Here is a 22,498-nt window from a genome sequence, read left to right as displayed (position 1 = left end):
AAATTCAAATATTTAACATTTACGTGTAGACACGGACATTGCTCTGACTTATTAACAAAAAGCTTTTCTCTGTATCGATAATTTCATTTTCTCAAAAGTTCCAAAATATCTAATAACTGGCTTGTGATTTTGGCCAAAAACTATTTGTGTCTGACCATTTCCAAGTCTGTTTATATTTCCTGTCTTGACATAACCAGTTATTTAGATTTTATATTAAAAAAAAATAACACCGGCCTCTGTGTGCAGCTGCCGGTAATCTTACCCTAAAAAACACTTAAAGATCGATTTGGAAGAGCAAACTGAGTATTTTACATTGGTTTCTCCTAAAGCGCCACTGAGGGACCTTAAGGAAACTCACCTTTGAACACACACACACATTCCTACAGAGGGGTGACCGGGGTCAGGGTTACCAGAGTGCAGTTAGCATACAGGCCAGCATAACTTAAACCCCTAAAGGCATTCCAGCAAGGTCATACAGTCAACCGATGCAGACAAACGGCTTCTGTCCCGAACACGTGGACATGAACAAACACGAAAAAGACAATTACCAAGCATGAGGAACTTTTGCCTCATGATAGTATCCTCATGGGGGAAATTGATCAAGTGAATTGGAGATAAAAGCTAAAAGAAATTAATTTAAAAGCAACCATGTAATAAGATTACACTCACGTGTCTGATGGTAACGGTTGAGTCATTTAAGCACAGCTGTTGCAAATAACTCATAGAACTATCGGTTTTATCTCTCAGAAAACACCTCTCTGGTAAGTTATCACTTACAAAAACAATATGCAAGATTGGTTGTATTTATTCTAAAGACTCAAATTTGTCCTTTTAGCCACTCAGAAAACAGCTATCGACAATTCTGCAGCATTCTCCAACCACACCCTACAAAGTCGTGCGTAAATCCCAGGCGTTGTAGGATGATTAAAAGGAAAGAAAATATATCTAAGCTACACAGCATGTAATATATAATCTTACCCACATCTATGCACCACTCTTGTTAAATACTGCCGAGTTTCAGGAGGCTATCATGTATTAAAATAAACGGGTCTTAGATGGGAACACTATTTGAATGAGCTGTCAGGAGAATAAATTGCTTTATCATAAAATAAGCCCAAAGGTTGGGAAGGAGTATTTTTGGTCCATTTGTTAGACTTCAACCACAACAAATGGACTTTAAGCTGTAAAATGCAACAGCTGACTATAGCAAATATGGATCATCAACCATTAACTTAATTATTCAACTGCATTAATAGTTATTTTATAATGCAGTGTCTTTTGGGGCTTTTATTGACTGGAACACAGAGGCCAGAGGTCAGACAGCGGATAGAGTCCGGCTTCTGTAGAGCTGGAGGAACGACTGCCTCGTGCTCAAGGACAACTAGGTTGAGTTGAAACTACAGACTGGCTCATATTTACTCTGTTTTCATTCTCTATGAGACCAGAAATATCAAAGAAGTGAACCAGATGACAGCTTTGCCCTCCGCATCGCGCACTCCTTTCACTAATCCAGCTGCTCACCCTCGTCTTCGTGTCCTGAGGGGAGGGTCCTCTCGCGGATGGTGTAGTTGGCAGAGAATCCCTCTTTGGCGATGGCGTTGTCAGTGGTGATGGTCATGGACAGGATGCCCGTGTAGGAGATCACTCGGCCCGGGGACGTCTGGCCACAGTATCTGCCAATGTGAGGGCCCACTGGGAGGAGAAGGGGGAAGAGTATGGGCAACAGGGAGGGAGAAAGAAAAGGAGATGTCAGCTTCATCACTCATCACCCGACCAGAGAGTGTTTTTTCTGTCCTATACTTCCCTTGTTATCATGGGAAATATTACGCGACATCAATTAAATCTACTTGTTAAATCTTGCATGGAACCCAAGATTGAAAAGTTCTGATTTAGATTTAGAAAAACTCGAATCTGCTCTGAACAAACAAAGTTTGGAGCTAATCTCCTGTCAGCAACAATCTCCCACCTCTCAGGAGTGATGTGACACCTTAGGGGCAGAAATAAAGGTGAGATGGCAGGCAGCAGAAACACTCATTCCCACCACGTATTGTTTTGACACTCCCAACCTTACACTCCAAGCAAAGTGTGTATACAGGATCATATCAGGCGCAGCAATGAATAACCTTTGTATCAAGTGAGTGCAAGGTATTTCATTCTGATATCACACCTTGATTAAGTTTTAAACTCCTATCGCATGACATCAAATTATAACAATCCATGCAAAAACTTTCTTTTAGCTGTAGTCTTGTGGGAGGAGCAAAATATGGCAGATATATTAAAAATATATATTTTGAAGGGTCCAAGAACAGATTGAGGAAGAGTTACCTGTTTCTTTTTCCATGTTAAAAAGCAAATAAATAAATAAAAGCCGACTTTAAAACATTCACGCCACAAAAATAAACATCCATTTTACAACATGAAATGTAAACGATTTGTTTAAGCTTCTTTGTACAAATTTCCTACAAAGTACAGTGTAATTACCAACACTAATTATGAGGAAACATACAGAAAACAACCATCTATTGAACCTCCCAATTTACATTTATTTATAATTAGAAACTTTGTCTTCAATTTGCTGAATAAATTCCTTGCTTGCACAAAAATGTAACTTTTTAAAAATATGTTCAGCTGGTTTGCTGTTCCCTGATTTATGCATACAAGTAATAACAGAAATGCAAACTCTGTGCTCTGTACAAAACACATGTTTGAGCTTGTTTGAGAAACACAAACTATTAGGGAACTACTGAAGGAATTATGTTTAGCACCATTCATGTTTATATGCTTTTACAATGTCACTGGACTGAGTCTCCAGTCGTTCTATTTACCTGGTTGGTGGGTGTACTTCAGTATAAAGAATTAAATTATAAAAGCAATATCAGTTAACACCAGAATCTAGATGGATAAACAATGAAAAATAAGTATATTTAAAGTAAACTGTCACTTTAAAAGTGCTGTAGCTAATCACCACGCTCAGTCAGGCAAATAATGAAAAAAAAATGCAGATACAGTCAACAGTGTGAGTTTTAAATAATAATAATAATGCTAATAATGCAAAGTGGTGTAATTCTGTTAGGTTTGTGTTATCATAGTTGGTCACCAGAAAATAAATATATTATACATTTTTATTTTTAGGGAAAAAATGTGAATACTTTCTTCTTTTTTTGGGGGGGTTTCCAGTTAGAATGACCATTTTCTTTATTCCCTGCCTACAAAGACTTAGAAGAAGAATTTAATAATAACAAACATGATATATTCTGATTGACTAGTTACAGTTAAGGTGGGTTTGGGGTCTTAAGTGACAACAATTCAGACCTGAGGGGGTTAAAGCTCCTGAAAACCATTGAAAACTATTGTTTTTACTTGGGCAACAGGCAGAACCAGCATACTCGGGGATTCCTCTTTCAGTAAAGGAGACGCTCACAGTTAAAGATAAAATATGAGAGCATCACAGGAACGCCCGCTGTAACATCATGTGTTTTTATGCGCAGCACACAGTCACAGACTGTCTCATGTCTGAAGACTTTGAGTTCCACATCCACAGTGATCCCCTGTTTCATCCTCTTCTTATCTATGAGAAACAATGTGAGTCTCGCCTGCTGCTTTGAGGAGATACTGCGCCAGCGATCTCTCAGAGACCCGCGGAGCAAGATTCAGTTTTATATGTTACAAAAATTATACTTCTCTAACAATTTCCTTCAGCTTTTAAAGGCAAACCAGCTAAACAGAAACACAAGGCGGTCACAGCAGGAATGCTGAGCTGCGCTACTCTGATGGTTTATGTTTATCAGTTACAGTTTAAAGCAGGTAGTCGACAATCTGTGACGGATTACATTTTAAAACTGCTTCAGCCTTATCGGAGGTGTTGTGAAAATGGTTTTGCTGCAAGGCTGTCAGTTGATGCAATCAGCCCCCTGGAAGCAGAAACTCCTGCAGGCGATATGGCTCCATATACATCTAAGGAAATGGTTATATCTGAAGCAAACGCCGAGGAAAAGTGAGGAAGAAAATTACATTTCAGCACTCTTGACATTAAGCTATCAGTTTGTAAAGTTTGAGAATCCAAGCCACCAAAATAAATAGAGCTTTGTACAACTTTATAATATTTATTTCAAAGTTTCTCTAAGTTTTTTATACGATCTGTGCTCTCCGACAAACTGAAGTAACCCAAAATAATAAGTTTATAAAATAACGAATGCATAGAACCATCACAGAAAATCTGAAGTTGCAAAAAAATTGCAAAAATTTGGATGCGTCAGTATTAACAGATGTTAGTTCTCAAATTGTGTGTTTTGGTATTCAGCCACCAATCTTCTCAAGAATTTGTCAACTAATACAAGAAATTAAAGAAACAATCTAACATAAATATGCACATGTAAAGCTCTGACAGCTGGCTCAGGAGGTACAGCTGGTGGTCTACTAATCATAAGGCTGGTAGACTGATCTCTGGGCCCACGTATTGAAGTTTCTATTCCCTGCACCACACATCACATGTCTCTGACAGAGAAAAAGTGCTGCATGAATGGGTGGATGTGGCTCGTATAAATCTAATTCTCCTGTAAGCTCTAACTGCAGGCAGTGCATTAGAATCATAAAATGGATAAACTGCATCATAGTTTTTATAGGTTTTCAAAGAGGCACATCTTGTAGCCTTTCTAAAACAATCGGACAAACCCCAGGAACTAATGAAAGCCATGAAATGTGTTTAAAGCTTTGGTAAAACTAAGAAAGTAGGAATTTTTCATCAAAAAGATGAGAAGCTTTGATCAAGATATTTACTTGGTAATGGTTGCATTGTTCTGGTGAGATAATATGTGAAAAATCTCTTGTAAAGAATCTTTTCTGAAGAATAAAATAGGAAAACAAAAAAACCAAACAAAAGACCATTGAATGTTTTTCTAATTAAGTCCAGTCAGAAGAAAGAGCTTCTTTTTGAAGAATCGATTTACAGCCCTCAAAGACGAAAAAAACGTGGCTAATGAGAATCTTTGATGTGCGCATGAACGTTTGTTGGGATGTAGAGCTACATGCCGGTCTCAACCCTGCTGCAGACGCTTTGTTGTCGGCTCGGCTTTAACATCACCCACAGATAGTCTCTCACACACACACACATCCGCATGCATTCATGCAGACAGACACACCTGAACACACGAATATACGCACAGATCATTTGACAGGAAAAGCCCTGGCATGTTATGTATACTGGCACCGCTTAAAAGTGCATGTCACTGCCTGTATACCTGTGCCAGTCTTTGTGTCCCTCACGTCCTCATGCCAGTCTCCTCCTTGGCAATAATCAGGCAAAGCTTTGGGCACAGCAGCAAGTATTGTGGGCATCCTGGCAGCCGGCACAGGCCTGTCCAAGGTATGTAGCTCTCACGATTATATGCACGCTGCACGGCTAATTAGACAACAATAGAAGCTGAGAAATGCTGTTCAGGTTGTGCCTGAGCTGATTTTACAAATGTGAAAGGAACAATGTGTGGGAGTCTCTGCATCATTCACTTTCAGTGCAAAAGATGCAAATAAGCGTCACCTTCTGCATGTTCCTCATATTTCTGCATGTCCATGACACCTGGATACACCTCCCTTTGAGGTTTAATGACACTCATAGATAGATTTTTTTCAACCAGGAGTGCTATCTGCCACTCCAGATTGATCTTATTTAATAATTTTATTCATCAAACTATTCCTTTAATGCATAATCATCATCCTGACCGGACTTGGGATGTGCAAAGCAGGAGAACAAGCTCGGACACATACTTCATATGAAGATAATTTGTAGTGTACTGAAGCATTGCAACATGTGTTTTGTTGCTGGGGAGCATGAGGTCACAGAGTGATTCACCAAACTGCAACAGCAAAACAACGAGTATGAGGGGTTTAATTTTAAACATATTTAAGCTCAGGCTTAACACGCAGTGACTTCTCAGTGACTTTAAAGATTTTTCGTGGGTGAGTGAAACTTGTTTTGTTTTGAAGTGATGAGAAAATCTACTGCAGACTTTTGCTAGGTGAAAATGAGTGTTTCTACACAAACTGGAAATTAAATGTTAAGGCCAACGGGGTTTTCATCCTGTAGCCTAAAAAATATGTTTTTAAATGAACCAATCAAGAAAAACACACACACGTGCACTCTGCATATCCTGTATGTATCCCCATCTGCTGTTCTTGCTCCCCCTGCTCATCCCGCATCTCGCTTTTGCAATTATCCACCTATTTTTCACCTCTGTCACTCAATCCCGACTCATCTCACCAGCAGGGAAGGCATCCATACTTGTTTTCCACGGTCCTCCTCCCCTTCACATCCACATGTCTCTGCCTGTTTTCTGTCTGTTTTCTGTCAGCATCCACAGGGGGAAGCTGTCTCAAACCTTTTTCATCCTCCTCTCCTCTGCTTCACAACTCTCTATATTCTTCCTTCACTTCTCTGTCCCTTTTCCTCCCAATTTCCTCACTTCCATCTACATCTGCGCCCCTTTTTTTGTAACTTTGCTTCACATCTGTGGAGAAACAGCCCTGCTTTTTTTTTTTTACTTTCATCTTTTCACATTAATCAGTAAATTTAAAAAAAAATCTTTTCCAGATTATTTTGCATGCTTTAATTCATAAACAAGACCATTTTCTGGCATTTAAGTTAAGTGTATGAATGGGTAAAAAGAGTGCTTGGAAATTCATAAAACATTAAAAATCCTTTATGCCCTTTAGAAATTATTTATCAGGTAATCATTTTTTATATATATGCATTTACAATTTCTGACTAGTTAAGAAAATGCTCTTTTATGATTACTATTTTGAAGCTGTAAGCATCATCCTCTCTCTTCTCTTCATGTCTGCACTAGTTCAGTTTTAAATTCCTTTTCAGTCATGTTTTAAACTCTAAGGTTTCAACTAACATTTGCCCGTTGCACCCCAGCCCTCCGCTCACCTGCAGGGAAGCCGTCCCAGATCTCCAGCCAGTCGTATCGGCAGAGGGCGCCCGGTGGCGGCGTGGTGTCAGGCTCCATGTCGAAGCTATCAAACTCCACCACGATCTCTGTCATCTTGGGGGCAAAGATCATAAAGGTACATTCCAGGTTGTTGGGATACTTCTCAGGGAAGCCCGGTGTCTTGATGACTCCACTGGGAGCCGTGAAGTTTCTGGAACATTCAGGACCTGCAAGGTGAGAAGATACAGATGAGGCTTTAAAATGTCAAGAGGTGACCAATCCTCAGCTAAACGACGGCGTAAACTCTGTGGAGTTAAGGGGCAGTAAGGCAGTAAGGGGTCATGATGTGTCCGCCCTTACGTTGGTTTTGTAGTTTATTTCTTACAATAAAATTCATGTTTTTGCAACGTAGAAAGAAAAAATTAAACATTTACAGAATGAGAAGCAAAATGTCAGAATGTTTTGCATCTGCTTCAAAATCCCTCCACGCGAGCTTCAACAGAGGGCCTTTTGAGGTGGTTTTTTGGTCTGTTTGTGTTGGCACGGTTTACGAAATCCTCAGCAGTTTGGATTTCTGACCTTTTCAGTTGTTACGGTGGCAAAAAAAAGGATAGACATGTTGGAAATCAACTGAATATATTTGCTTTTGACCTTTCCCTGTGTCTGAAACTTTGGCAGGTCCAAACACTTTTGCAGCTTTAACATCTTAAAAAGGAAGTAATAAGTTCTAAGACCGGAAATGATTTTCAAAAATAAGGAGAATCTGAAATACCTGTTTTATACAGAAAAAGCCCCCCACTCACACACACATGCTGTTTCTTAATGAGAGAAAAAAAAACAAACCCCTTGTTTTGTTGACAAAATTCATGCAATTTCCATCCAATTTGCTGCGTCGTGATTGGTCCCCTCCCTTGTCGGAGCCCACTGAGTCTGAGTTGTGACTGGGGTGGGGTTGTTTGACTGGAATTTATTTAAGATCCCAGACCATGTGAGACTGATCATGGCAAACAAACAGCAACGCACCCAGAGACACACTAACAGACAACACAATACTAATCTTGCAATCACAACTAATAACATAATGAAACTTGCACGGTCAGGACGCAGATGTTAAATTTACTTTATGGGTTTTTCGAGGAAGTCATAATGAGCCTATGATTCTATTTCTTAAACATATTTGCTTACCTTCTGTTTTATGTGTAAAGCTTTTAGTGCATGCATTAATTTTAAGTTTTGCAAACAGCATTTATGGATATTTTCTAGCACAAATCACGTACAGTACATAAATATATTGAGTATTGACATTTAGACAAAGAGGTTTTAAGAAAGAGCAACGCTTTACAATAAGTTCCTGGTAATAAGCTTTAATTAATAGTTAAAGTCCTTATATTTATTCTTAGTTAACTTAGCTGTCTTTGCAGTTACTATATATAAAGTGAGAACAAAACTGGCTAACACCGACCAAAATAGTCTAGAAGGATGAAAAATGTTACGAGCTAAAGGGAAAATAGAAACATTTGGTTTGAGCAAAGCTTTGACTACAAATTAAATTCCTGGAAGATGTTTTTAGAAAGTATGATTCTTGTCCACTGGACAATGAAGCCTCAGAGTCTGACCCACAACAGTTGCATGAAAACATCACATGCGCTGTTAGATCTTCACATTATCTAGACAAACCTTTTTTTAACACAGACGACCCAGTTCAAAGTAATAACACGTGACACAAGGCTCATCCAAACAGACCAGCGGGCCAGCTTGGCAGCTGTTATGTCAGTGCCATCTTTTGTACACAAGCTGTTTTCTCCACAGTCACATCCGCAATGTTTACACTGCTCATGTAAAATCTCTGCGTCGGCTTGCATCGGTCAACGCGGCGGGGCGGTTCACACCTTGCTTGTTGCAAAGTGACATGAGCGAGGTTACGAGACAGTGACTGATCTCCGAGCGAGACAGGAGGACACGAGGCGTGGACGCGGGTCAAGCGTTGCTCGGAGGCAGGAACAAAGTGTGCGTGTGTGTTAGCGTGAGTGTGTTGCGGCGCGGGGGGCTTCTCGTGTTGCCAGTCCAGATGTGACCTGCATGTTATCTGAGCATGCCTGCAAACGCAAATCCACACACTGATAGAAACACAAGGAGAGGCACGCACACACTGAAGTGGTCCCCTCGCTGTTGACACAGGTGGTGTCATTAAAAGGCCGACATGATAAATGATGAGGAAAGATGGGCGGCGAGGGATGAGGCAGGCTTCACTCCTGCTCAGCTGGCACACTTTGGACTGTGTGTGTGTGCGCATGAGTTATGTGTGTGTCTGTGTGAAATGTGCAGATGGGTTTCTCAAATCTAGGTTGAGAAATCTGTGCTGCGGTATGTCGATCAAGGACAGAAATTAATCTGATTTAATGAAGATAAAAATGAATAATGCAACTTGTTTGTTCATCAATCAATGTGGGTTATTTTTAATTGCCATGGTTTGCAATGCCTGTGATTATTTTTCTGGTGTTTTTGTGTTGCTTTTCTTTTACTTTTCCCTGCCGCCCCATCTTTTCTTCTCACCGCTTCCCTATGTTCACCTATGTTAGTGTGTTTTGTTCTGTTACTGCATGCCTTTGTTGTATTTCCTGCCTTTAAGATGGTTTTCCACAACCTGACTTATTTCACTTCTGTTTTATTAGTCAGTGAGTTCTCAGAGTATCTATAGTCCTGTACTTCCCCATTACCACCAGCCTTTTTGTTTACAAGCCTCTTTTCACCTCTCCTCCTCTGCCTCTGTGCATTGTTGTGCTCTTTGAGTTTAAGATTTCCTTATGTTAAAAAATCAAATTTACAACCAAACAAATTCGAAAGCTGTACCCGTTTGAATAAATATGACTTAACCATAGACTGTATATAAAAGATGGGCATAGTCCCTATGACTATGACATCATCAATTTGTTTTTTTTTTTGTCTTTTTTACATGAGAGGGTGCAGTTATCAGCTGAGGTTAGCGAGCTTGATTAGCAAGCGCCATTGTTAAACTGTATGGGTGCATTAGTAAAGGACTAATTAAACAGTAGAGCACAAACCTTTTGGATGGGCTGCATTACAGAGTGAATCAAATTATGTGTCAGATCATTTCAGTGGGTGCGAGGCCCTGTAGATGGTGCTGTCAGTTAAAATGGGCATGCCTCTAATTTTTCACCCACCGTGCTTTTATTGTGGAGGCAGAAATAGGCTAGGGAGACCAAAAAACCCCCAATATATATATATATATATATATATATATATATGGTTGTCTACTTGCACAGACATGGAAGCAGCCTCAAGTGGCCACTTGAGGAACTACAGTTTTTGGTACTTCAATGTTTTGTTTTTTTTTGTATTTTTCAGTTCTGGATGTTGTAACTTGGACTATTATGTCTTGAAAATGAGAAAAAGCCCAGCTTAAACAAACAATCAAATAGACCAAAAAAAGACAAAAACCCTTGCACCCTTCAGTATGTGTATATTTCCATATTTAACAATGTTTTGGTGAAAAGCATATGTGTTACTGTGCTACGTTACTGACACGAGTGCATTCTTTCCTTTAACAACATGGTGCTCTCATTTCCCATTTATCCATCCTCTGTCCATCCATCTTCTTCTTACTTTCATCTTCTTTTCAATCAATGACCCTTCAATCAGCTGCGGCTTGAGGTCACATCAGAAAGAGAGAGAGGAAAGAAATCGGCCCCCCTCTTGTCTACCAAACCACAAAGACAAACATGTGTTTCTGGTTTGAAAAAGCTGTAGTGAAACAGGAGAGTTGGGACAAATATAGTTCCAGGACACTGAAGAGGCCTCACTTGGCTATCATTTCTAAATGAAATGCACTGTGCGGTCTGCAGAGGGTGGAGTTATGGTTATGGTTACAAAAGACGGATGCGACTGAGCTTTACAGCCCAGCACTCATTAGTGCCATCTTTAAAGCCAAACAGAACATGTCATCTGAATGAGGGTTGGTGCTTTTTGTGGCAGTGTTTAGGGATTTTCTTGTACTAATGACAGGGGGGAAAGAGGGCTGGAGATGAGGGACGAAGCCACAGACTGATACACAGAATTAGGCAAAGGTAAGTGGAGACATATGTCAAATCTAGCAAAAAGTCTCTCATATAAAGGGAAAATACTAAAACCCAGTGTTTTATTTTCATTTAATTTGCTTGGCTTAAAAAAAAGTCACATTTAATAATGTTGAGTAGCTCCGGTGGTCATGGGTGCAAGAAAATAACGCTGATGTCGGTTAAAAAAAGGGAACCTCAGTTTCCTGTGTGAAATTCCCACATTGCAGATTGCACACGAATGTTTTTATGATGATATAGCAACACTGCATCACTGCTGCCTTTTATCCAGATAAAATCAGTCATTCGGAGAACACCCACAAGGACTTTTTTGCAAGAAAAGAAAAACATGCCATTCATGGTGTTCAGACAAACAGCTAATGCTCCCCTGTTTTTACAGACTTCATATGCTTTTCTTAATTCAAATGCAAATACTGCTTAAATATTAGAGATGGCACGATACCACTTTTTTATGTCCGATACCGATTCCAATATCATAAATTTGGATATCTGCCGATACCGATATGAATCCGATATAGTGTTTTTTAATCAACAAAACAGTTTTTTTAAAAATATCTTGCTGCATTTTGTATAAGTTCATACTCAAGTTTAAAACAACAACTACACTAAAGCTATTCTGTTATACCTGTATGCAAAAAAAAATATTTCATAGTTCAGCAATACTGATCAATCTAATAAACTTAGACCTACACCATCCTCACTATTCTGGTATTTTAAAGAGTACTTAGCGTAAATATTAAGCAACCTAACTAATAAGGTTCCAACTCCCAGCAACAACAAAAATAAATAAATAAAAAATAGGGAACCACCCCTCACGCTCCACCTCATGATGCTTAATCAACGTAATCAACCTTAATTTGATGCAGTGTGAAAAAAAAAATGCACAGAAATCAATTATTTTTCAAGAAATATTAAATAGATTCAACATCTTTCTTCAACAAAATTGCAGACTGCACAGATGGTACCTTCCCGAAGGAAAAAGTACTATAGCTTACTAGGGTATATATATTAGACTTAATAGTCACTATATATAGTAATTGACTTCTATTCATTTTACATCAAATTAAAACTTTGGGTGTAAGATTCGGATAATTATTTATTAAAAGCTAGAAATTTTAAATGAGAATAAGAAAGAAAAGTATGTCTTTGTGCCCCCTTTTCCCTGTTAATGCCCTATCGGCCCCCCTGGCTAAACTTTGCTAGATCCGCCCCTGCACAGTTACCAGCCGTCAGCTACGTAGAAAAAGATCCTCGAGTAGAAAGTAATATTAAATACATTCTAACAACAGCTGATCAAGCTTAAACGTGCTTCTGTTGTTCAGCCGCTGGTTTCCTCTTTCTGGTGCAAAGTGGGCCAAAAACAAACAAGAGACACGGACTCACGACAGAAAAGCCGATCAGCTGATCATTAAGCAGTTTCATGATTGAAGTAGCAGCAAGAAGAGGCAGTCGCTCCATATATCGCTTGTTAAGCTTAACGCAGGAATGCTTTACAAACATTCAGAAATGGACTTACACACTTGCTTTACTTCTCTCGGGGATAACTTTGTCGGAGATGAAATGCCGGGTTGCTAGCGAAGCTCCACATGCTATCCAGACCACCGACAGGTCCCGCATGCCACAGCCGCTCTATCACGTGATGCATACTGCTCCGACGTGCTAACGTTCTGAGGTGAGTTACAGCGTGTTGCAAGTTTTGTGAGGTGCTTTCGTGATATTTAATGGATCGGATTACATTTTTTATTTTTCTCCGATATCCGATCCAGTAATTTAGGTCAGTATCGGACAGATACCGATACGTAATATCGGATCGGTCCATCTCTATTAAATATAAAAGAGAAACTGAGATTAACATGATAGAATTGAAGTTTTTGAAGGTATGGTTAAGGCTTTGGACTACAAATGGAACCAAACAGCTCGTTAGCTTGTTAGTTAATCTTGTTAGTCTTCACTCTTGTAGAAAAACGCCTGAAAAAAGCTCATGGATACGAGTAGCACAGCTGATTTAAAATAGTCAATAATTCTGCACCATTTCCAACCTTCCTGCAACTAAAACACATAATGAAAATCCCCTAAAACATGTGATTCCAACAAGGACGGCAAACAACAACTTCAGCGTCAAACTGAAACAACTTTCAGGATCACCACCGGTGCTGAGAGATGGCTTGAGAGAGAACCTGCAGTCTGAAGGTGGCACATAAGGTCATGAGTGTCGCTTTTTCAATCAGTCATGAGGTTGTGCACCATGAATTCTTCCCCCAGGATGAGACTGCAACATCCCGAGGCATCTGAGGAAGAACATGTGGTGCAAACGACCTGAACTTTGTGTGTCAGCTGCTCAGAGTGCATTAAAAATATTTTTTTGACCACAGCAGCTTGTTCTCAAATTTTCTCTCATTCAAACCCCATCCACTTTCTCAAAATGAACCTTGGGTTGAAAGGTTTTAACACAGAACACTTAATACTGGCTACTGGTCAACGTTTATAACAGGGAGTAATTCAAATGCAACAGGAGCAGTGCTTCCAAAGAGACCTCGTCATCTCCGTCACTTTTCCTTTTTTATCCTCACATATTTTATTGTGTGAGGATAAAAAAGTGCACATAACAACAGCGAGAAAAAAAAAATCTTACATTACATATAATATCCAAAACCTTTGCCTAATCTAGTCCCTCTGATACTTTAGGGTGCACAGATCTGAAAAGATCTGCGCTCAAAGGACAAAAACAGAGAGAGATAATCGTGCATTGAAGACAAAGAAGAGCATTGCTCAGAGCAGTGGCTCCATTTAGCAGTGAGTCACAATATGCTGCTCTGACTGTAATGGATTTTAAATGTGGTGAGGAGCCAGGCAGCGACATGGCAGGGGGATTACCTGAGTGAGTACAAGTGCTGTTTTTAACTTGTTAGGAGGTAGAGGACCCATATTGAGGCCAGCACACCCACACACACACAAACACATGCTCCCACCCACACGCGTATTGTGCCCTAGTTTCACAGGCCCTCTTCTATGCCAGAGCATCCATCTCATCTGCAGGTCACCCCTGTTGCCTCCAAGGACAAACAGCCCATTAGCTAAATGAGCCTGGGGTCCCACACACCTGTCTGTTTCATACGCACAAAGGAAACCAAATGAATGCACCGCGTTACCAACAAAGACTGATTTTCACACACGCAGAAGCAAAAAAAGCAATATAAGATGTTAACACGTGCATGTGCAGGCTGTGCAATAACATAAAAATGGGTGTGAGCACATTGAAACAGCTTGTTCTGAAGCATTCGTCTTGGTGCTGAACAGTAGCTTGCAGACGAGACATGGCAGCTGGACGCGTTCAACAACAACAACAGTTTCACTGACAGTTAAAAGGTGGGACAACAGCAGCATGGCAACACTCACAGATCTGACAACTACGCTTCATTCGCTTCATACATCACACAGTTAAACCCTCATTTTTTTAATCGACACGTAACAGTAATATGAGAAAAATCGGAGCAATTTTACTTTGAAAAACGATCTTTCAGATACTCACTGCAAGGTGCGTTTAGTAGCTGCCGAGAAGATTCTGATCACGTTCTTTAACGATGGCAGTTTTCTGGTAGTGATTTATGATTTGTCTAAATTAAACTCTTGGCACAGTTCCATGAAAACCTAGCGATGAAGAGCGGTGATGATTAAGATCAATCACCCGCAGAAGAAATACTAAATAGACCTTGTGGTGAAACGTCTCTGCAGCTGTTTCCAGTGCAAAGTGCAAGACTTTTCAAACCATTTTTAAAGGGTCTGTTTAATTAAATTGCATATATATTTGGGGTTATTAGTTACAAAGTTTAGCTAAACCCAGCGTTCATTCTAATGGTCAGTAAGGAACAAAAAAAGAAGCCTATGAGACGGTTTCGACTTCTCACTTGATTTATGGCCTCATAATAAGACCTAATTATGACCTAATGAGTTTATAGCCTCTCTCATTAGTTTTAAGTCTTATTTAATATTCTTCCTCCCTTGCTCCTGGTTCTGCCAGAGGTTTTCCTTCCCACTGTCGCCAACTGTATTATTATGCAGCTGTGTTATTGCAGGGTCTTTACCATGCAATATAACGTGCCTTGAGGTGACTGTTGTTGTGATATATAATAACAGCCTATATAAATATTAAATTTTATTGAATGAATACAAGAAAATTGCCTTTTAGTGTAAAATAAATGAGCAACAAGATGTTTTCAGTCACGATGCCTGGTTTCACAAAAAAAAGAGGGCAACGGCCAAAAGGCAGGAATAGGTGACATCGCACGGCTACTGTGTTAAAAACTAGCCTGTTTTTAACCAAAACATTACCACCATCCATCTCAGATAAAATTATAAGAAGTTGTATCTGTTCTTCAAGCAGTCGGCTCATAAGAGCCTGCGAATCCTAATCTTCACTTTATTTAAGATCAAAGCACAAATTTTTTGTGGATCTTTAAAAAGATCCTTAAAGAAAAATGCTCAGGACCAGTGTTCCTTCCATGCTAATACTTTGCTGACCCACTTTTAAAGATTTATTACACCGACTCTCTAATGACATCCTGTCATTCATCAGTCACGGCTACACTTTGTACCCTGAAATTAAAGTTGATACGAGCATATTTTTAAAGTTTCAGAGTCAGGAGTCGGGCCGTACTTTGTAGTTTAGAGAAGAGACAAGTGAAGAGCCTGGAGGAGCTTCAGTTGGAGCTGGGCCTCTAACCTCCCCTCATAGTACTGCCGTGCACCTCGTTAAAGAACAAAAGAGCACTTGCCTATCCATTTTTCACAGTACAATGGAGCACTTGCTAACTTAAATCCACCTGGGGATTGTTATTTCTGGATGCCGTTATTTTCTGAATGGTTATTGCTCTCTTGGGTACAAACAAAAAACGAAGGGGAATCTCACACATGTTCCCTTTTTATCTGATTTATCTCCAGTCCCCACTGGTGAAAATTGAAGTGGTCACAGGAGACTTGTCATTTTGGCGGCTACTCAAATGGACCCTGGAGGAAAGACCAGATACAAATGTAGGACATGGGAGCAAGGTTCCTTCCTTGAGAGGGAGTGTTTATGTAGGTCTATCCTGCTAGCATCCTGTCCATCTGGGACTTGGTGTTCCTCCAATGAATTCTGGGTCTTTGAGTTTGTTTGGCCTGCAGCTATAGAGGTCACTGTACCAGAGGTTCAGCTACAGCTGTCAGGCAGACAAACCCAAAAATATTGTTAAACCCTAATTTTAGAGAAAGCCTCTTGCGGGGAGTGAATTCCAGGTTTTATTGACTGTTGACGCTGCAGCAGGTTAGTGAAGTTGCACGCCTTTTAATGCTTATTGGTGTTAATAATAGATGCACTTCCATACTTTTGATTATTTTCAGGTCATTTCTTATCTCTGTTACTGTCATGATTACATTAACATACAAATTGTTATTTACTCACTGCAAAAACAATACACATGAAGCATCTACACAATCATCACAATAAGGATAGACTTTCCTGATTTTATAATTCATCAACTTTACAAAGCAAGTATCACAAACATGTTGACACCACTATTAAAAAAAAGTGTTTTTTCCAGAGTCTTTGGTAAATCACTTCATTTAAAGGTCACTCCACTCACTGTGCTTTCCTGCCCAGTTTTAAGTTTAGGTCAAGGTTGGGCTCATAATGGCTTACTTTTATTTTCTCTTCCAAGTATGTTTCTTTAACCGGGAAGCTTTTTTGTGTTACTTGTGGTTGCTATGGTTACTTGACCAACTTCTTCCTGTTTTACTTCCTTTCAGTAATCCATAGATTATATAAAAATAACCTCTGGGTCTGAAAAGTGGAGCCAGTGCAAAACTTACTCGAATCTGCATTCCTATTAAAGGCCACCAGGGGGTAACTAATGGCTACTAATGTGGATACACAAAAAACCTGAGTGCATTACTTAATTTACAATGTTAAAAAAATATTCTCCTAATGGGTTTAAGGGTCTGAGTTGCTAGTTTTACATCCTATTAAATACAATCTGATGTTCATTTGCTAAATTATAGTTAAATTTAGAGTAGTGCCATCAGTGTTTATCTTGTTAAAATGACGTTAACACCATAACCGAATCAATGCGGTAAATCTCCATTTGCAAGTTACACACACACGTGGATTGCCGTGTGTGTGGGGCTGGACGGCGCTAATGCGTTAACAAGCTAACCCCGCTAATACGTTGACGCCGTGCAGCCCCACCTACGGGGCAATCCGTGCTAACTCGCTAATGGAGATTTGCCGCGTTAATGCCGTTATGGCGTTAACGTCATTTTAACGAGATTAACGCTGACAACACTAACTTAGAGTAAAACAGAGGAGACGCAGGGTATGCCACAGGGCATGGCTACATTGTTACTGAAAAGTCACTGTGTCCCTCACTTGCTACATTCATCTACCAAAAGCATAAATTCGTAGTCAAGATGATTTTAGCAAAAACACAGGTCACATGATTGCGGTCTTTTTTATATGCAATCTCAGATAATATGATTGCTTCAATGGAGCTTAAAATTCGACTAAGTTTGCAAAATTACTGCGATAAGTGGCTACCATAACTACCATAAAATATAGGCTGTATTTGCCTTTCAGTCACAGAGGGCAGGTATAGCGATTTTGTTCAATTTGTCATCTGCTCCTGCATTTTTCCACCCAAATAATATGTTAAATGGCTAAAATGGTGTTCAATTCAGACTTTTTCCCATTATGTATGACAAGGTGATATATAAAACTGATCCAAGAGCAACAGAACAATCACCTGGATATCTAAAACTACATTTGAATTTAAAGGGGCCATTTTTCACCAGGCGTATTCAGCACATTCATTTATGGATTTATGTAAAACAGCAGAGCCATTCAGCTCATGCTTTTACTGCTGCTGAGCAGATAAAGCAAGGACATCACAGCAGTTCTGTTTGAAACTACACACCTGTCTTGAAGACCTCATAGCGAACAGAGAATCCCGCCCCGTGGGTCTCGTAGTCGGAGACAAACTTGATGAGGAGCTGGCCGCCGGTGGAGATGATCGGAGATGGCGCGATTTTCCCGCAAAACTTTCCCAACATGGGCGAAGACTCATCACCGCCATTGTAAACTTCCACATAGTCGTACCTGTGGGGGAATCAGAGTAGATGCACGTTCAGATTTATGATCCTGCAAAACAGCAGCTGTGCGCGACTTTGACTTTGAATTGTTGAGACCGAGGATGATTTTTATGTTCCTGTTGATTTGCTTATTAGTGATTTGAGGCATTTTACTGATTATAGGTGGGACTTCCAGCTTACTGCAAATATTTAATGAGGAGGGGAAGTGAATTTGTCTTCACTTCCCCTCCTTGCTGTTTGGCACACAATAGTAACTCAATGCATTCCTGTTGTTAAAAGGAACAGAAATAAAAACTCCCACAATGCAAGAACAGGTCCTGCCTTGTGTTGCTGAGACAGATTTATCTATTCTTGAATGCATTTTCATAAATACTTTGATTCCAACTGCTCGAGGAGCTGAGGGGACACGCCCATACTGTGAAACCACAACAAAGGAAGAGCATATTTGTCGTTCTCAAACATGTTTTGTTGAGCTTCTGGATTTCGACTGAATCGAGGCGTTTCCCCAAATACCACCTCAGCTGGCTGGCTTTGTTTGAAATGTTTGGGGTTTTTGTCCTTATAGCTAATACTGTTGTAGGATTAAACGGTCTCAGCTGGATAATGTGCTCTGATGCAGCATTGTAATTAATGAGGAATGTAACTGTTTGCCTAGATTTAGAGCCGGTATCTGGATGGGCTGTGCAACAACAGGCAGCTCACAAGGCAGTATGATATTAAACAACTCAACCTCAAAAACGGCGTATGGATCAGACTTGTGTGACTCTAGAACGTCTGCACATTCATATAAAAATGATCTTTGCTTAAATCTAACCCCACGTTGCGATCCATATAGTCACTGGACTTCATGCGCATGTTGTTTCTTTTCACGATGATAAGAAAACATCAGCTCTGTCTCAAGTATGTGTGGGTAAATGAAAAGAGAATCAGATGCAGGAAACTGTAGCGTGAACAGAATCTATGAGATCGGACATGAGGCTTCTCCGTCTGGGAGTCAGAGGGACACCACAGAGAGAAAGAGAGAGGCAGAGATAACAGGAATATGAACACATGGCAGGATGAAGCACCGGGAGGCTGCAGGGATCCCACCGTGCGCACCGAGAGACTTCATCAGTCTCTGCCCTCAGCGTGGACCTCCCACCACCGCTGCAGACTCATCCTTTACCAGCCGACACCCTTCTGTCCACCCATCGTCCGCTTTACAACATCTCAAGTCTGTGTGTGAGTGTGTAATCAGTAATACGTGTGTTTTTGTTTATCCAAGGCCATGTTGTGAAATACTCTGCACATCAACTCATGTTATTCAGCACCTTAACTACACTTTTAAGGGTCGAAATGAGTAAAAAGTGGATGTCTGGCTATATGAATACACTTGTAAGTGTGTGTATGTGATGATAATCATCTCTTTGTGCTATGCAGGAGCTAAAATAAATAACTGGGCCTGAAGAAGCTGCACAGGTTGTCTGCTCAGATGCAAGCTGGTTGAACAGATTCAAGACCACATACACCAAATGTGACGAGCCCATCGTCAAAACAGGGTTTGAAAATGAAACATTTTCTATTCATATCAAATCGATTGCTTTCAGATCAGATTAGAGTAAGCTATAGTGCACAAAAATACTGGATTTTGTTGTTGTTGAATAAAATATTTTGTCCTTGCTTGCTAGAAAACAGTTACGCCATGATTATTAATTCACTGCCTAAGAAAGCAGATAATCCAAAAAGTGAGTGCTTTAGGGTTGAGGTCCAGCTCCAGTGTTTGCTGAAATGCCTCAGGCTGAGACAGAGGAGATTTTATGGTATTATTTAATTTTTTTTTCTTTTTTATTACTTGCAAAATTGTTGTTTAATCTACACATTTTGTCAGCACTTTATTATAGTTGTAATATCATCATTATGCATGCATCTCTGTGCACCTGGAAGCTGTGTGATGTTGTGTGCACTGGATTTCTTGTTTGCAAAGGTTTGACGGGCCTCCTTTACATCAGAAAAAAAGAAACATTATGAAGCTCTTCTGCAAAGTTTGGAATTAACTATTCATTTCACAGGTTTATATGGTTTATATCAGGTTTATATCGCATCTGTATTATCTATAAGTCAGTTTGTTTCTCTCTCTAGGAATAGATCCTGAACTCAAGGAAACAACCTGTTTAAAGAAGGGATTTAATAATAATTTAAGAGCGTGTGGATGCTGCACACAGAGGTCGGCCTCATCCTAAACGCCACAAACACAATCTAAGTGTGTGGGAAACACTGTTAAATTTCCTGTCTGGCTGTTATGACGGGAAAACCCACTGGAAATCAGCTATACTGCTCAGACTGCCTCCAGCATCGGCACTCAGAACATGTAGGATGTGAAAGAAAAAAAAAATCATTACTCACTATTCACTTGTTGGCCTTTTTATACTCTGCTCTTCATGTCCTTGTTTTGACATGTATCTCTTATTATTTCTACAGTGTCTGAAAGCGTTAGTAGCTGTTTTGATTAGTGCTTTACAAATATTTCGCACAGCAGTAATATATGATGTACAAAGCCTCATCCTTTCAAGGCAGCAAGTGAGGCAATTTGGAATAAGAAGAATCGGAGCTGATATGTGTAAAATAAAAGAGCGGCAGAAGTGGGACGTGATTGGCTGTGCCGTCCTTGAGTAAGACAGAAAATCCATAAGAGCTCTAGGGTTTTTGTTTTGAAGCAAAGTTTGACCTCTGACCTATCAGACAAGTTTTCTTGAGGAAGCTGGAACGAATATGAAAATATTCCTTTAGCAGCTTGTTGGTCAGAAGCTCGTAGATAAGACTCACATAAATCAGAGTTCTTCCCCACAGTGATGCATATTTAAAACAAAAACAAGCTTCCCCAGATAACCATGACCAGTTTAATGCGTTTGAACCAGAAACGATAAACACACCTATGGCTTTCGCACAGAAACTTAATCGGTGGGTTTTGACTGGAGCTCGTCTAGACGGTTAGCTTGACTCAGACTGCTGACTGATGATTTTCCTGATGGCTAACAGCATTAGCGTGCAGGCAGAGAGCTTGTTAGGTAGTAGTTTTCAAAGAGTCTCCCCGTGAGTCTGACAGCAGGGCTTTGTTTTCTCTCCTGTATCTGATGCAGACATCTTGATTTAAAGTTTTTTGGTCTCTTTGTCTTTACGGTGAGGGAAAAACAAAGCTCCTGTGCATCAGTGTGCACAGATGTGAGGATGTTTCTAGATCAAATCTTACAAATCATAGCGGTGATTATAGGTAAGGTCTTGAACAGGTGAGCAAAAGTCATTTAGTAAATTATAAAAAAAATACCATTTGGATATTTTATTTTCTAACAGTGTAAACTGGATTTATTAAACAGCTTTTCTTGCCTTTATTAGATGGTTAAAAGTGGAAATACAGACAGACAGGAGACACAGCATAACAAGGTAAAATAAAGGCTCATTTTAGACCAGGCTCTCCCAGGACACCTTTAAATCTGCAAACATTTAAGGACAATGGCTTTGTACTTTCATCCAGCTAACAATAACATATTTGTAAAGAAATCATACAGGATCAGTTGCCAAAGAAATGCCACAAAATTCAGAATTTTACACCAGCAGGCAAAGTAGAAACACAGTCAAAGCCCAAAGCTGCCCAGACGCAGACTCTCTAAGCTCAGTGAATTAACAGGCCCCAAGTTATTTAACTAATACGCCTATTACGGCAGCAAAAACCTCTAAAAACATGATTATGAAAAGACAGCAGCATTTTATAAAAAAAAAATAAATGCTTTTAATTTTAATGTTGTGAAATTTACAGTAGCTCTCAGACAGCTCAGGGGACAGATGAGGTTTTCTGTGTTTAAACAGGGATACGTTCGCCTTGGGTGTACAAAATCTGCTCTTTCTCCTTTTCTGACTTATTTTCCTTTTGTCTCTGGTCTTGCTCTGCATGCGTTCACAGACGACTTTACATGCCCGGTGAGAAATGGACTTAAGTGCTCACTTGTAAAGTCTTAGTGCCGACGGTGATGTGTAGGTGATGGCATTTTTATTCATAGCATCAAACTTCCACCCAGCTCCTCCACCTCTCCCTCCCTTGTCCTCCCCTAGAAAGGCTCATAAAATAACAGGGAGAGCGAGGCGCACAGAAACTGTGTGTGTCTGGTGTGTGTGGCTGCATGCAGATGGCTATACTCACTCCCTCAGTCACTGCAGCCAGTCCTGCAGGCAGTGAGTGTTTGCACAGACAGCCCGTTTAATGAAGTGGGTCTGTCTCTTCACACTCTAGTTAAGGAGAGTCTCTCAGTCTTCAGCCCTGCAGCCTCCTCTCCATCCCCTCACATCACTCATTAACCACACCGGCTATTCATGCCCTCCAAATGCAGC

At 40.0% G+C, this 22,498-nt stretch overlaps 1 protein-coding gene across 1 annotated transcript in view; it reads right to left on the bottom strand.

Annotated features, from left to right (window-relative positions):
• LOC146553139 (neuropilin-1a-like) overlaps window positions 1–22,498 on the bottom strand; it is a 96,383-nt gene that overhangs the window by 50,342 nt on the left and 23,543 nt on the right. Inside the window, exons 3-5 of the mRNA XM_085256110.1 lie at window positions 17,965–18,146; window positions 6,926–7,153; window positions 1,522–1,692 (exon numbers count right to left, since the gene is read on the bottom strand). Coding sequence (XP_085112236.1) covers window positions 1,522–1,692; window positions 6,926–7,153; window positions 17,965–18,146 — 581 coding nt within the window. The remainder of the gene's footprint in view (window positions 1–1,521; window positions 1,693–6,925; window positions 7,154–17,964; window positions 18,147–22,498) is intronic.

The sequence above is a fragment of the Mchenga conophoros genome, linkage group LG18, assembly GCF_057382185.1.
Source record: "Mchenga conophoros isolate Kocher_MC1m ecotype Shallow Benthic linkage group LG18, M_conophoros_male_GT1.1, whole genome shotgun sequence".
Taxonomy (NCBI): domain Eukaryota; kingdom Metazoa; phylum Chordata; class Actinopteri; order Cichliformes; family Cichlidae; genus Mchenga; species Mchenga conophoros.
Note: the sequence above shows the minus strand (reverse complement) of the source record. Positions and strands in the feature narration are given on the sequence as shown.